Genomic DNA, 14,458 nt, shown 5'->3' on the forward strand with positions numbered 1-14,458 from the left:
ATATTCCAGATGATGCTGGACAATGCTTGGAGGGCCAGAAGACAGTGTGTGGTGGCCTGGATGGACTTCTTCAATGCCTTTGGCTCCGTGGCCCACTGCCATATCTTCAACACCCTCCAGGAGCTCAGGATACCAGACAGGACCATTGACCTTGTGCAGGAGCTCTATGATGGCTGTACTATCACCATCCAGTCATTGGAGGGCAAGATGCATGACATCCCCATCCAGTCTGGAGTGCAGCAGGGCTGCCTATTCAGCCCCATCATCTTCAACCTGGAGATGGAGCCATTCCTCTGAGCAGTGGTGGAAGGCCCTGGTAGACTTGACCTCTATGGTCAAGTTGTTCTCATCCCCCAATGCCAGCTGCATCACTGTGACCTCCCCCCCACCCCCACCATGAGGACCCTTCTGAAGAGGTTTCTGAAGGATGGCGTCTGAGTGAAGTACACTGATGACCTGAGGGCAAAACCTGGCCAGGACAAAATCTTCAAACTCACTTCAAAGTGGGACATAAGTAATCACTTCATGCTCAGCGGGAGCTCACATGGTTCACAGACTGGTGCTTCATCCAGTGCACTCACCTCAACTGCCCTCCGCCCAATAGCGCCATTCAGTATGGGAACCATGACAGGAGGTGCTGACACTGTGACTATGAGGCAGAAACTCTCTCCCATGTACTCTGTACCTGCAAGCCCTATGCCAGAGTATAGCAAGGGCATTACAATGCCGTCCAGGACTGACTGGCCAAGGCCATCCTGCTTTCAGCAGGGACTGTCTCTATCAACTGCTCCAGTTGATAACTGGATCCAATGATCTACAAGGTCCCTTCCAACCGCTAACAGTCTCTGAATGAATCTGTGAACCATCCCAGGCTGCGAGAGCCAGCTGTTCTCGGACATCATTGTGACCGATGATGACAGCAAGTGCACTGTGATGGTAGATGTCATCATCCTGTTTGAGAACCGGGTGTGGCAAGCTTTCATTGAGGCCCAAAAATGGAAGTGAGAAAAGTACCATCCACTGGTGGACAACTTGGGGAGCCAGGGATATGACATGACAGTTGAGGTGCTGATTATTGGAGCATGGGACCCCAGCAATGAGAGCATCCTGTGTGCCTGCCAAGCTGATACAGCACCCCATGGTATCCAACACCATCCAATGATTAAGGAACATCTACGTAGAACACATCATAGGACAGCACCAGTACATGGACCCCACCAGTCCTCCAGCCAGAAGCAGCATAGAGGGGACCATTTGACCATCCCCTCCCTGCTGTACTAAATCACCTCCAAGGACTTTTAATCCTAGACTCTTCCCCACTTCTGCAATTGTATCCCACATATTGTTACTTGTAAATGTATGTGTTTTCCAAAACACCTCCCTATTACAATGCAGTACTGTTGTGCAGGGTCTCCTGTATATTTTCTGCTTTGTAAGCATCACACCCTCTCCCTCACATTCCCGTTCCCACTCCGTGCATGTTTCCTATGCAACTTAGTTGCATGCCCACCCCTACCCTCATTTTCTGCTATGTAACCCCCTGCTCAAGTATTTCTGTATTTCCTTGTGCCTTGAACCATGTTACTTGAACTTTAATATTTTATAATAAATTAAAATTTTTGGTATCAAGGAAAGGTATCAGGGCTGGCTCTGGCCCTCCTAGTACTGGTATTGCAGTACCTGCAGGCCCAGTGCCAGTTCTCTGTGGAGGACACACCTGCCTATTTATTTTTAAGGGAGACGCACACACACACACACACACACACACACACACTCCTATCAGCATGTTTGCCCAATATGGGCCATGTGTTTTATACTCATGCTCAGTGTTGGCTGCATTTAATCAGCTTCATAGTTGGTTTCCATTATTGAGCACAAGCTGCTTTTGGCAGCAGTTTAATGACAGACAATGTATTTCATGAGTTTTCCTTGTATACAAGTGGAAGACAAGGAGTGTTTTCACCCATGGTGATTGGGGGAAAAATGAGTAAATACAGTAGCTGGATTTTAATCTCAATGTTAGTAGCAATATTAGGAAAAGCTGTGTGGTAGTAGTTAACAAAACTGGAAGCAACAGAACCTGATTTTGTACTGCTGATATAATCATTTCATAATTACCCTATAACTAACCTAATCTCTATGTAATTTATGGAATTTCTGGTTATTGAGAGCTGATCAGTACTGAGCCAAATTCTGATTTCATTAATATTGGCCCAATTTAGAAAACTATATATTTAGAAAATACTTTTGGGACGTGGGCACATTCTCAAGGGTTTTGCTGAACAGCACCTGAATCTATAGAAAGTATCAGCATCAACGGTGTTATTTCAGTGGTGTAAATTAGAACACATTTTTGCCTAACCAAGTGACCTTCCAGATTTTTTAAATCTCAGTGATTTGGGTGTAGAGGTGGAAACATATTTTGTCTGTTGGCTTTATGTTTTTTCAAGACTAGACACCTTTATTTCTATGTTTCAAATAAGGATTAATTTGCTGCTTAAGAGACATCAACAGTGTTGCCTACTAAGTGGTTGGGCTTTACTTGGGCTTCTGATCACAACGTAGCAAAAGCATGCATAAAACCTTACTTCCCTCTGCATCCAAAAAACAAGATTTTCAAAGTTGGGACCTAGAAGTTAGGCTTTCATGGGAGCTCAGGATTTTTATTACTGAAAATCAGCCCATGTATTTAGGTATCTAGACCAGGCTATAGGGCTAAAAGCTGCAAAGCAGCCCCTGGGAACACCCTATGAAGATAACTTTAAGCACCTCTTTTCTAAAATCTTGGTCTGAATGAACAATAATTGTCAATTTATTTTTACTTCCCAACAACATAGTAGTACATTTTACACATAGATATATGTTTGTATTTGCAATCTAAAGACCATTTCAACACAAAGTATAACAAACACATAATAAATTAATCCCAAGGTTCAAACAACTTGGCAGTGTTCCTTTCCTGGATTCAAAGCTTTAATATAAACATGCCCCAGAGAATACCATTTAGTTTGGCAACAGTAAGACCAAGCAAGCACCAAGAGTGCTGATGCACTAAACAATGGGTGTCTTTATAAATGCTCCAGGGTGGCCAAGTGGGCCACCAACTCCAGGTGGTAACTTGGAGGAAATACAAGATTGGCAATTGCCACTGCTGCCATTCTGGCTATTGCAAGTGTCCCAGCCACTGCCACTATCTAGGGTGTAAAATGGCTTGTTAGACTTTTGTTTGAAGTGTCTAAGATTTATAAAACATAACATAATTTTAGAGGTAGGAACTGCAACACTGTAAGTTCTGCATGAAAAAGAAGCCCTGGTACAAAGACAGAATTTGCCTTAAGTTTGCTTTTTTAACATAGTCCATTTATAAAAAATAGTTTAAAGACACACCCATCAATTTTTTAGTCCTCTAAAACTGTTCAGTTCTAAAGGCTCCATTTTAGTACTTAATACAATAAATATCTACTATTTGCAAGGCTTTTTTCCCCAACGAAATTATGCAGATGGCTGACCGTGGTAAGAAGTGGAATAGAGCAAGATAAAAAATAATAAAAATAGACCAGAAACAGGTAATATAATTCCTGATCACCGCATAGCACTATGCTTCAAGCTGTTTCACTTATGTTTTGTCAGCTCTTAAAGACTTGTGGGCAAATAAATTCAAAATTATTGCTACAGTTACTTAACCATATCTTGTGCCCAATTATACCCTCACACTTGACAATGTGATGTGAATTTGTAACAGGTAAGTTCTCTTTTTTCTTAGACTGAATGAATGATCTAATACAGTGGTGCTCAAATTTTTGGTCCATTGGGCCAGAGGAGTGACACAAGGCCTGTCTATGGGCCAGACTGGGCCCCAGGGCCTGACACCACCCCTTTCCTGCCCTGTGTACTAGGATTGGGCCCTGGGGGCAAGATGTCATTCTTTCCCACCCTTTGCACCTGGAGATTGGGTCCTTCGGGTCCAGAACTCCCACTGACACCTCCACCCAGCCCTGTATGCTTGGCACAAGCATCAGACCTAGCATGCATGGCCTGGAGTTCCCCATGGTTCAGAAGATTTGGCAGTAGGGAGGCAATACCACTGCTGCCCTGCTGCCAAATTTTCAGACCCATGGAGAGCCCTTTGGGCCAAATGACATGGTGCTGTGGGTCAGATCTGGCCCATGGGCTGGAGGTTGATCACCCCTGATATGATATGGTGTTAAGTATGCCTCAAAAAGTAAGATGTGCTGATTGACTGAAAACAACCAAAAGCAACATATTCATTCACCAGATTATTAAAACATTCATATTTTGCAATGTTATGATGCATTATCTGCTGCAAGTGGAAAGCTCTTTCAATGTACTGCTCACTCTTTGCATTATTTGATCTTTGACTTTGGTTTCTAGTTTTGCTTTATGCATAAACCAAAATAGACTAAAAGCTGATAGTCAAATAAACAGGACAAAATTAACTGAAGAGACAGTAAATTATTTTGTCCAATAGGAAAACACACTATTATCCAAAATGTGTGTAAAACTAATATCTAATAAAGCAGAATTTATTGTACTGCTATCCAAACCCAAAGGCTGAATATCATATTTTCTCACATGCAATGTGCACCTTTTTCTAACTATTGAGCTGCTGGAAATTGGGGTGCACATGATAATCAAGGAAATATGCTAATGACAGTTACTGTTACTTAAGCCTCTGCCAAGGGAACCTGAAAGCAAAGCTGCATGCTGGCTGTGGACACTTCCCCATCCCCCTGACCTGAGACTCTATAAAAAATATCTCTATACAGGTTTCCCTTGCTTTATACTATAAATGTGTTCCTGGAAAACGGCGCATAATGCAAGTTCACATAAAGGAAACCCACTTTACAATGTAACAAAGAGAGATACATTCTAAGACTTCAACTGTACTGACCCCCAGGCCCATTTCTATGACTTTTACAAGGCAATTTTGGTATTCACTAACACAGATCCACACAGGATCTGTTCACCAAAGGCAGGTCCTGCCAGGCCAACCTGATTGCATTTTACGACCAAGTAACTAAATTCTTGGATGATGGTGTCACTGTGGACATAGTCTTTCTAGATTTTAAGAAGGCCTTTGACACTATCTCTCACCCCATCCTCATCAATAAATTAAGTGACTGCGGCATTGATGCCTGCACAGTTGGATGGGTAAAAAATTGGCTGATGGGGCGCACCCAGAGAGTAGTGGTGGACGGGTTGTACTCAACCTGGCGAAATGTGAGCAGTGGGGTACCCCAGGGCTCGGTCCTCGGGCCTGCACTGTTTAACATCTTCATCAGCGGCTTGGACAAGGGGGTGCAAAGCACGCTGTCCAAGTTTGCTGATGACACTAAGATGTGGGGCGAGGTGGACACACTTGAAGGGAGAGAGAGGCTGCAACTAGATTTAGGCAGACTACAAAAGTGGGCAGACGAGAATAGGATGGGGTTCAACATAGACAAATGCAGGGTGCTGCACCTTGGGAGAAGGAATCCACAGCATACATACAGGCTGGGGAGTTCCCTTCTTGAAAGCACAGAGGTGGAAAGGGATCTCGGAGTCATTATTGAGTCCAAGATGAACATGAGCCGCCAATGCCAGACCGCAGCCAGCAAGGCCAGCCATACCTTGTCGTGCATCCAAAGGTGCATCTCAAGCTGGTCCAGAGAGGTGATACTCCCCCTCTATGCGACTTTGGTCAGGCCGCAGTTGGAGTACTGTGTCCAGTACTGGGCGCCGCACTTCAAAAGGGATGTGGCCAGCCTGGAGAGGGTTCAGAGGGCCACCTGCTTGGTGAGAGGGCAGCAGGACAGGAGAGACTACGAGGAGAGACTTAGGGACCTGAACCTGTTCAGCCTCAGCAAGAGGAGGCTGCCTACAAGCTCATCAGGGGGGATCAACAGCAAATAGGCAGAGCTCTTTTCTCCCCAGCACCACCTGGTGTGACGAGGAACAATGGTCATAAGCTGATGGAGAATGGGTTTAGGTTGGAGATTAGAAGGCACTATTTTACAGTTAGGATGGCCAAAATCTGGAACCAACTTCCCAGGGAGGTGGTCCTTGCCCCTACCTTGGGCAAATTCAAGAGGAGGTTGGACGATCACCTGTCTGGGGTCTTGTGAACCCAGCATTCATTCCTGCCTGTGGCAGGGGGTCAGGCTAGATGAACTTTTCAGGTCCGTCCTGTCCCTAGCTACTATGAAACTATAGGAGACTATTTTGGTGCACGTCCCTCCCACAATGCACTGCACAAAGCAGCTGACTCCAGGTTTCCACGACACCAATCACATCAGAGTAAATTTATGTTGCATATAATGAATTTTTGGTATAAAAAGGGTCATCGCATAAGAGCAAATTTGTACATACAGAACCCGCATGGAGCAAGGGAAACCGGTATCTTAGTTCTGCCTTTTAAAAATAAGGTGCATATTTTATTTGGGACCATGTTCCATGCAACAAGTATGGTACATGAGGACAAATAAAAGCTAGGCCCAGACCAGTTCACTAGAGAGAAGAAAATGTACAAGAAGCCTCTTTTTCCTCTAACACATCAATGCATATGGTGCTTTTCTGGTTCTTCTGTGCCAGCAGAGAGCTGCATATCCTGCTGCAGAACAAAATATCAAGACCCTACTTCCCAGCTTCTTGGAGCTTCTGTTGGGGAAGGAAGGCTGTGTACTGCCTCCCATAAATCACGCCTAAAATTGCTATAAAGTTTTTAAAAAATAACAAATCTTAAATCATTTAATTTGCTTTGGCTTCTGATGCTTTAGAATGCCTTTGGGGCCACACATTCAAACTTCTAGATACCAATATATGAGCTAGAAATGTCTTTCTTCCTCTTTCTTTCATAGTCAATAAAAAAATCTAAGAGACCTATGATAAAGCAGCAAGAGCATTAAAAGTTGCATCTGTTAGACAGTATTCTGTAGCAGTCAATACCTCTCAGCTCAATTTCCCTCATGCTAGGCAATAAATCCTTGTGGAAGCTTTCAACTGCTCATTTTGAATTACCTAGACAGACAATATTGCCATGAGCTTTCTTGATTCAAAAGTAAGTTTTAAGGCACCAGTCCTATAGCCCTTACTCACATAAGTAATTCTATTGACTTCAATCACACTAAAAGATGCAAGACTAAACCCTGAAGGAATCAAATCAGAAACAGCATGCTCAAGATACAGATTCAAATTTTATACCACTGTGAGCAAGTGTCAGTAACAGAGTTTTACAGTCAGTAGTGAGAATTCATAAAGTTGTACTTTAGTAGCTTCATTTTCCTTACACATGAAAGTAACAAAATGTAATTACCTTTACTATGGGTTCTTGTAGCCAAAGGCGAATAAGAGTTGCTAGGGTATAGTACATCACCAACAATAAAATGGGGTTGACATAGTGATACCAGATGTTTTCTTCACGTGCTATGATCCTCCAGGTACTTGAACAGTTTGTTTGGACAATTGCAGAGACCCCAAATAACCTTAAAACAAAGAAAAATATGTTCGATAATAAATATTTCATTTTAAAATGTATTTAAAAGTAAAAATAATGCAAAGTTTCCTCTTGTCAATTTGCTTACTTTTTTTCAACTTGTGAAACACTATTTGCTCTTTGAAAAGGATCTTGTCTGAAATGTAAGCCAAAGCCAACATTTTCATTTCACAACTTTTCACTAAAAAAGTTTTTTCGTTTCTTTCTTTTTTTTACGCAATAAAATAGGAGCATTATATCTTGACACTTATGTCAGCCAATAGAAAAAACATATGGGAAAAACCAAAAAGCAAGCATCATGGTAAGTCCATCTGTCGTGTCACAGTAGCACTCTGCCATTTGGTCTTCATTTAACAATTAACATTTAATACATTATTCTTTGTAATGAATTAAACTGCTGCACCTTTTCATTCAAGTCACTTAGCCCAGCATGTTATTGGTGGATAACTCTCATCATTAGTTTCAGCAAAGTCTACTGGGGCTTCAAAACTTAAACCTGCTAAGAGCTTAAATAAATGCACTGTCTTAAGAAACTAGACCCACTACTGAAAACACTTATGCATATGAATAATTCAACTGAATTCTGTACAGGTCCTGATAGAAAATGAAAATACTCAAGAAACATATTCTTGCTGTAAATGAACAAATCTCTGAGGAAAAAAGAAAAATTATTTGTGTCATGTCATATCAGTGACTAACCCCACGGAAAGCATGAGGCATTCCAGAGAAGGATTTTAAAATTATTGTTTTGCTTTGACCTTGTAAATATATTTTATGTAAGAATGACTGTTCATAGCTGAAATCACTGAAAAGGTAAGGGTTCTACACATGCACCCAATTTAAGACATCTTAAAATGGCAAATCAGCCATAAAAATGCTCTACATATAATGTAGGACATTTTAATGGATAGTTTGCATGGTGCCTTTAATTGAATGATATTGGAGTGGGGATTTTGACTGGGGTGTGATAACGCTTCTGCTTGTACTTAATTATGGAGTTCCTAGTTAGAGGATCCTGCCCTTCCACTCAGGGTCATAGCGATCACCATATTTGGGGTTAGGCAGGAATTTTACCCCATCATCAGACTGATATGGACTGAGGGTTTTTTGCCATCCTTTGTAGTGGGGTCATGGCCCTCTGCCTGGCATCTCTTGAGTGTATATTAACAACCTTTTACAGAAGCAGGATGTTGGCTGCTGTGGTCCCCTTGCTTTGACTGTAGGTTACAGTGTTAGTTGTTGTGTTGCATCAGGATTGATAGTAGTTTTATTAAGAGGTTAGTTTATGGATTTGTGTGGGATGGTTTGGATAGGAACAATCCTACCTCAGGGAGGGGTTTGGACTAGGTAACCTATGGAGGCCTGTGCTAGCCCTACTTTTCAATGATTCTATGAATATGCGGCAGGGCTCAGACTGTCAATCAGATGATTGTCAGCTCCAACCCTGGGCCCACACTGTGGTCCTAAATTGGCTGTGGTGCAGTCCGAGGGCAGGGCTGCCCATGAGCTGATTGTCAGCCCTGGAATCAACAATCTGCTAATTACTGACCCCAGCCCCAGGACTGTACCAGACCACCCTGGGCTGTGGGCATTCAGCTTTCAATTTGTTGGTGCTTGAGGAGCCTGGGATTATGATCCCTGATCCCAAACCACACCTCTTGCTATACAAATATGGCACAGCAGAAAGCACAATTGTTAGCACTGGAGCTCAGGTGCCATGACTCCTTTAAATGACCGTGTGCCAGGGGCCTAAGATAAATAATATTTGACCTGTAAACTTCTGAGCAATTAAATAATATGAAATAATCACTCAAATCTAGAGACTTCAACATAACTGAAGGTTATAAAAGAATCATTTTTGGACTGGCAGAGGGATGGAGAAGATAACCAGCAGTAGTATGTCTTTTTCTTTCCTAATTCAACGTCCTTGGAGGTCAATGGAAAGACTTCTTTTCACTTTTAATGACAGCTGAATTATGCCCTGATTCTGTGATACATTTGTGAAACAGAGTTGACAAAGTTGGATTATAAAGAAGCATTTAAAATGGTACAAAGATAAAGGCCTGTATTATGAAATATAGGAGAAAGGCAGAATGGCAGAAGGAGGATATGTCTGATCAGTGACAGACAAGAGATATGAATTTGTTTGACAGAGAGAGCAAGTTGTTTGACAATGATAGTAGAACTATTAACGTAATAGACTTTAGAGCACATTTCGGTCAGAGGGCTCCAACCCACAATGTTAGATCCAAATCAGCTTGGATTCTGAGAGGGTGTAAATCTGGGCTATATCCAATCCTAACTGCTTTCCAATCATAGCACTTTTATTCTGTATGTAGAATTCTCTCTTTTTTTTTCCTACTTTCCAAACATGGGATCCACCCCAAAACAATTTTATGTTTTAAAGATTACGGCCACTGGTTCATGCTGACGATCAGAATGAGAAGTAAATGCTAAGTAATATGTTCAATAAAATGCTTTAGAACACTCTACTTGGAATTTAACAACATTTAGATATTGGTAATCTCTACCAATGTGGGTGTAATATCCATTCTTAAAGTTTTTCATTTAATAACATAAGACAGACATGTTTCAGGAAGTACATTTCTGTGTAACACTGTATAGGTTGGTTAGTTGAAATGATCTGTTTTTAGTATTGAGGTTCAGTCATGCAGTGTCAGTGTGTTCCATTAGAAATTTAAAAATATATATTCAATGTATCTAGATAAATAAAGATACATTCTTTTCTGTTCCAAAGAAGTCATAGTTCAGAAATCTTTAGTTAATCAGATAATTGTTCTATTAAATATCAAGTCAAGTCAGTCCTGAGGCCACTGCAACCATTCGGACACCTTAAATTTTGTAAAAACCCTCCTCCACTCTGCCCTGTATTTAGCTAGCTTAGTGTACTGTAACTTGAAGTACTATCCAGACCTTGATATTGGTTCCCCAGCACTTCTTGGGTCTACCTCTCATTCTCTTTCCCTCCACAACACCCTGCGTTATATTGTTGGCAAGGGTGTCCGGACTTCTTGTGATGTGTCCAAACCACTGTAGCTTCCTTCACTGCACAACCTCCAATAATGGTTTGTAGGTTCCAAATTTTTGACTGGTTTGCTGCTTGGCAGACTCATTGGTCCAGTGCTCAGTGTACAAGATACTGTTAAGGTGGACTATTAAACACAGTCCACCTTAAAACATTGATCTGTTCCAGGTGAAAAATTAAAACCCAAAAAAGCACATTGCAGCAAGAAGTGTTTATCCAGTAGAACAAACCTCTGGTGAAAGCAGGCAATTTACTTGTGATAAATAACAGCAGACATTTTAATATACCAATATAGTTCTGCAAAAATATTTAATACCACAGAAACCAGATTAATTATGGACATCTCATCAGCCCTGTTTCCTATGTGAAATTTTCAATGTATTGCTTTAAATTTTAATTGTGGAAAATAGTGTGGATTAAAGTATTTCAATATTATTTTTGTTTGTTTTATCTAAAGCCTCCCCAGTTTTTCAATGTTCTTGTGTTATGTGGGTACTGAATATAGCAATCACTTTGCATGATGCAAAGTGTATGGAAGTTACTGGGATTATTTCTTTTTATTCAATAGGAAACAGGCCTTTGGATTGGGCCACACGTCAGATCTTATACAGCAACTCTGTTGATCCATTAACTTCAGTGGGAATGGCAGGTGCAAGGCATTATATACTAAATACTTTAGCCCTAAATACTTGAATGCCAGAAAGTTTCTCAGGATTACCCATATTATGAAAATGATTCTGATTTTAGTGGCTGCATTTTCCAACATACACAACCCTATATAAGTGAAGTCAGAATGAATCCATAGCAGAAGGAAATAAAACGCAAAATCTGACAAGTATGTAGCTAACTGAATACTGAAAAAAACAAACCAAGCCAAAACAAAAATGCATCAAAATAAAATTAATCAACACCCCCACATCCAACACATCTGGTGATATCTTAATTTATTGTATAATGTTTGCTCATCAAAAAATATTTTTAACTTCTTGTTTGAACAAAATTTACCAGATACTATACACTGAGTCAGTCCATTTTAACCTGAAAGCAGAAGTTGTGTTTTTCAAAGTACAGCTCTGTTTTCCAAAAACATATTTTATAGAAAATTGTGAATCCAAGAGCAACCACATGAAAAGAGTTTAAAATTAGAAAGCCAATGGGAATTTAATTACCCTATTGAGGAACATTAGGGGATGGCGCACTGAAAAACAGCTCTTAAAACAAAGGTTACATGCAGTTCTCCCATTGCTGCTCTGCAAGCCCACTTTTCCCTAGCATAAATTTCCTACTTAATTTGTGAATCATCCAAAATGAATCACAGGATGCACTTTGCTCTTTCAGGACAAAGTTGCATGTTGCGGCCGTGAGAAACACTGGTAATAATTTAACATTAAATTATGTGATGGCTTTAGCATGGAAATATGTATTTAATCAAAAAACAGGAAAACTTTTTTTTCACCCAAAATAATCTGATGGAGCTACTGAAATATTGAAGATTTTTGCTGCATTCAGTTCATTGAAGGCAACTTCTCCAGTTTGCAGTCCTTCTATTTGTATACTATGAGAAAAAAACTAGTCCTAATATAAAGGTGTTCAATAAGTGGCAACTAAAAGTCAGCAAACTTGAAAAGAAAATTAAATATACACTATCTACAAGACACTGACCAAATTCACTACAATCTGCTAATGTTGTGAGCACCATGGGGCATAAGAACATGGGGCATTTTTTGCAAAAACAATGTCATATGTCTAGATCTTTGTCAGAGTGATGTTTTAGGGATTAATCTGTTCACTGCAAAAGGAATGCAGATCTCATGGCCAAAATGGACCTTTTTTTTTTTTTACTTCCAGTACAACACAGGATACATAATGTTCCCCAAACACAATTTTTCACTTGTCCATCCTGTAAATGATGGCCGAAATTCTAAATTCATATATGACCACACATTTGATTATATTACAATAAATGTTGTTTGTTTCCAGTTTAGCAATCAATCCAGATCACTCTATGTAGGTGATTTCTTTTTACCAACACTTTAATCTGTCATCTGTAAGCTTTATCAGCAATAATTTCATAATTTTCTTCCAAATCACCAATAAAAAGATATATGCTTCGCTGAAATGGTGAATTCACTAAACTGACAATGTCACTGCCAACTATTTTACTGCCTTATTACTGCAATGCAACATAAGAACAGCCAAAAGTGTCTAGTTACTCGTACAGAAATAAACCATACATTAGCAAAAGAAGCCCACACATAGCCTCTTTTATGAAACATGACAATGCTACATGTTTGCTACAGTTTAGATTTGTAAATACCAGATAAATCAATATATTCTCATACATTAAAAGGCAGAACAAAACACTTCCTTTGACAGCTAAGCTTTTCCCTAGTAATCAAGGAAACTCTGTTTTAGAGAACACTGTTAACATTTGAATATACACTATTTATGATTTTAATTTTCTCAAATTTTGGAAATAATTTAGTATTAGACTGCCCATAAATTGTATTTAAATCTGGCTGCTATTTTCTACTGCTTATGATTAGTGAAAAGTGTTAGGGTGGTGTCATGCATTAATCTGCAACTGTTGCAAACCACTGGAATGTTGTGATGTATTAAAGTTAGTCATATATTAAGAGATAACCCTCACCTGAAAGGGAACAAGTTTGCACTTCCATGGGAGCACTTAGTATGTGCTAAACTGCTTGAACTTGCGCCTGCTCATGTTTTAACTACACTTGGTAAGTGTTAATTTAAAGGTGTGACATCACCCTTACATAAAAATACTATTTTGCTCACTTAATGCAACACAATCTCTGTGCATTAAATGTTTATGAATAGGCATTAAGCATATTAATACAACGAAAAACCATAGGTGTTGTGCAGAAAGCCTCACAATTAATAGCTAACTAACCAGGTCTTACAGATTCAGTTACAGAGCCACTAAAAGGAAGTAAAATCACAATAGCAGCTTTTCTCACGAGCACATGGCAATGTGCAAATCACTCTTTTTTCAGGTAATTATGCATAAAAAATTCATTCAGTGCTTGCGATCAAAGAGGATATCAAGTGATTCATAGTGGCAGGAAAAGGTCTCCTATCATGTACTATTGATTATGTTTCCTCTGACGGGGCTTAGAATGCAGCAGGTTTTCAGGCTGGCTAGATTTCTGCTGAACCTCTCAATGGACTAATTACAAATACTCAAAGGCTCTGCACATTGCTTTCTTTTTAGTGCTCATATATCCCTACTGGACCTCAAGGTATAGTGATTGAGAACTGGCAGTTTTTGTCTCTAATTGCATTTCTTGGTAGATTTATAAAGTTTAACTCTGTTTCCAGCATTGTCAAAATTCTCTCCAAAAACTACCTGCAACAAGGATTCTTGAGGGTAATATCTTTGACTGGACCAACTGTATGATTGGTATAGAAATAGCCAAGCTTTTGGGTATCACAGAACCCTACCCTGTGATACCTGAAAGCTTGCCTAAGACTATACCTATAGTTGATCCAATAAAAGTTACCAGTACAAGAATTCTTGTGTCTCATATATATTTCCTGGATCATCACAGCAAGAACATCACCTCAGTACTATATGAAACAAATCATTCTGGTCAGAGGCAAACCCAGGCTAGTAGCAACTCTACATATGTCAACCTACCACACAACTTAGTAGTGCTCTGCTGCATTCAGACATGACACTTGCTATATCCTAACTATTCATGAAATTCTAGAGACCTTGTCTGGTCTTGGTAAATTCTGAAAGCAAGCAAGCAAGCAAGAAAATTGCTAACTTTCAATTTTGTATTCTTATTGTTTTTTTCTTCCAAAAGCTTGCAGGGCCAAAAGAAAGAAAGAAAGAAAGAAAGAAAACAGAATAAAAACAACCAAGAAAAAAAGGAAGTCCATCTGCTGTTGCA

At 39.9% G+C, this 14,458-nt stretch overlaps 1 protein-coding gene across 5 annotated transcripts in view; it reads right to left on the minus strand.

Moving 5' to 3' along the window:
• The window catches only part of PIEZO2 (piezo type mechanosensitive ion channel component 2), a 537,727-nt gene that overhangs the window by 175,652 nt on the left and 347,617 nt on the right, over nt 1-14,458 (minus strand). For all 5 annotated transcript variants that reach the window (XM_019490413.2, XM_019490411.2, XM_059724250.1 and 2 more), the window contains one exon: nt 7,313-7,481. In XM_019490413.2, coding sequence (XP_019345958.2) covers nt 7,313-7,481 — 169 coding nt within the window. The remainder of the gene's footprint in view (nt 1-7,312; nt 7,482-14,458) is intronic.

Source organism: Alligator mississippiensis, chromosome 3 (assembly GCF_030867095.1).
Source record: "Alligator mississippiensis isolate rAllMis1 chromosome 3, rAllMis1, whole genome shotgun sequence".
NCBI lineage: Eukaryota > Metazoa > Chordata > Crocodylia > Alligatoridae > Alligator > Alligator mississippiensis.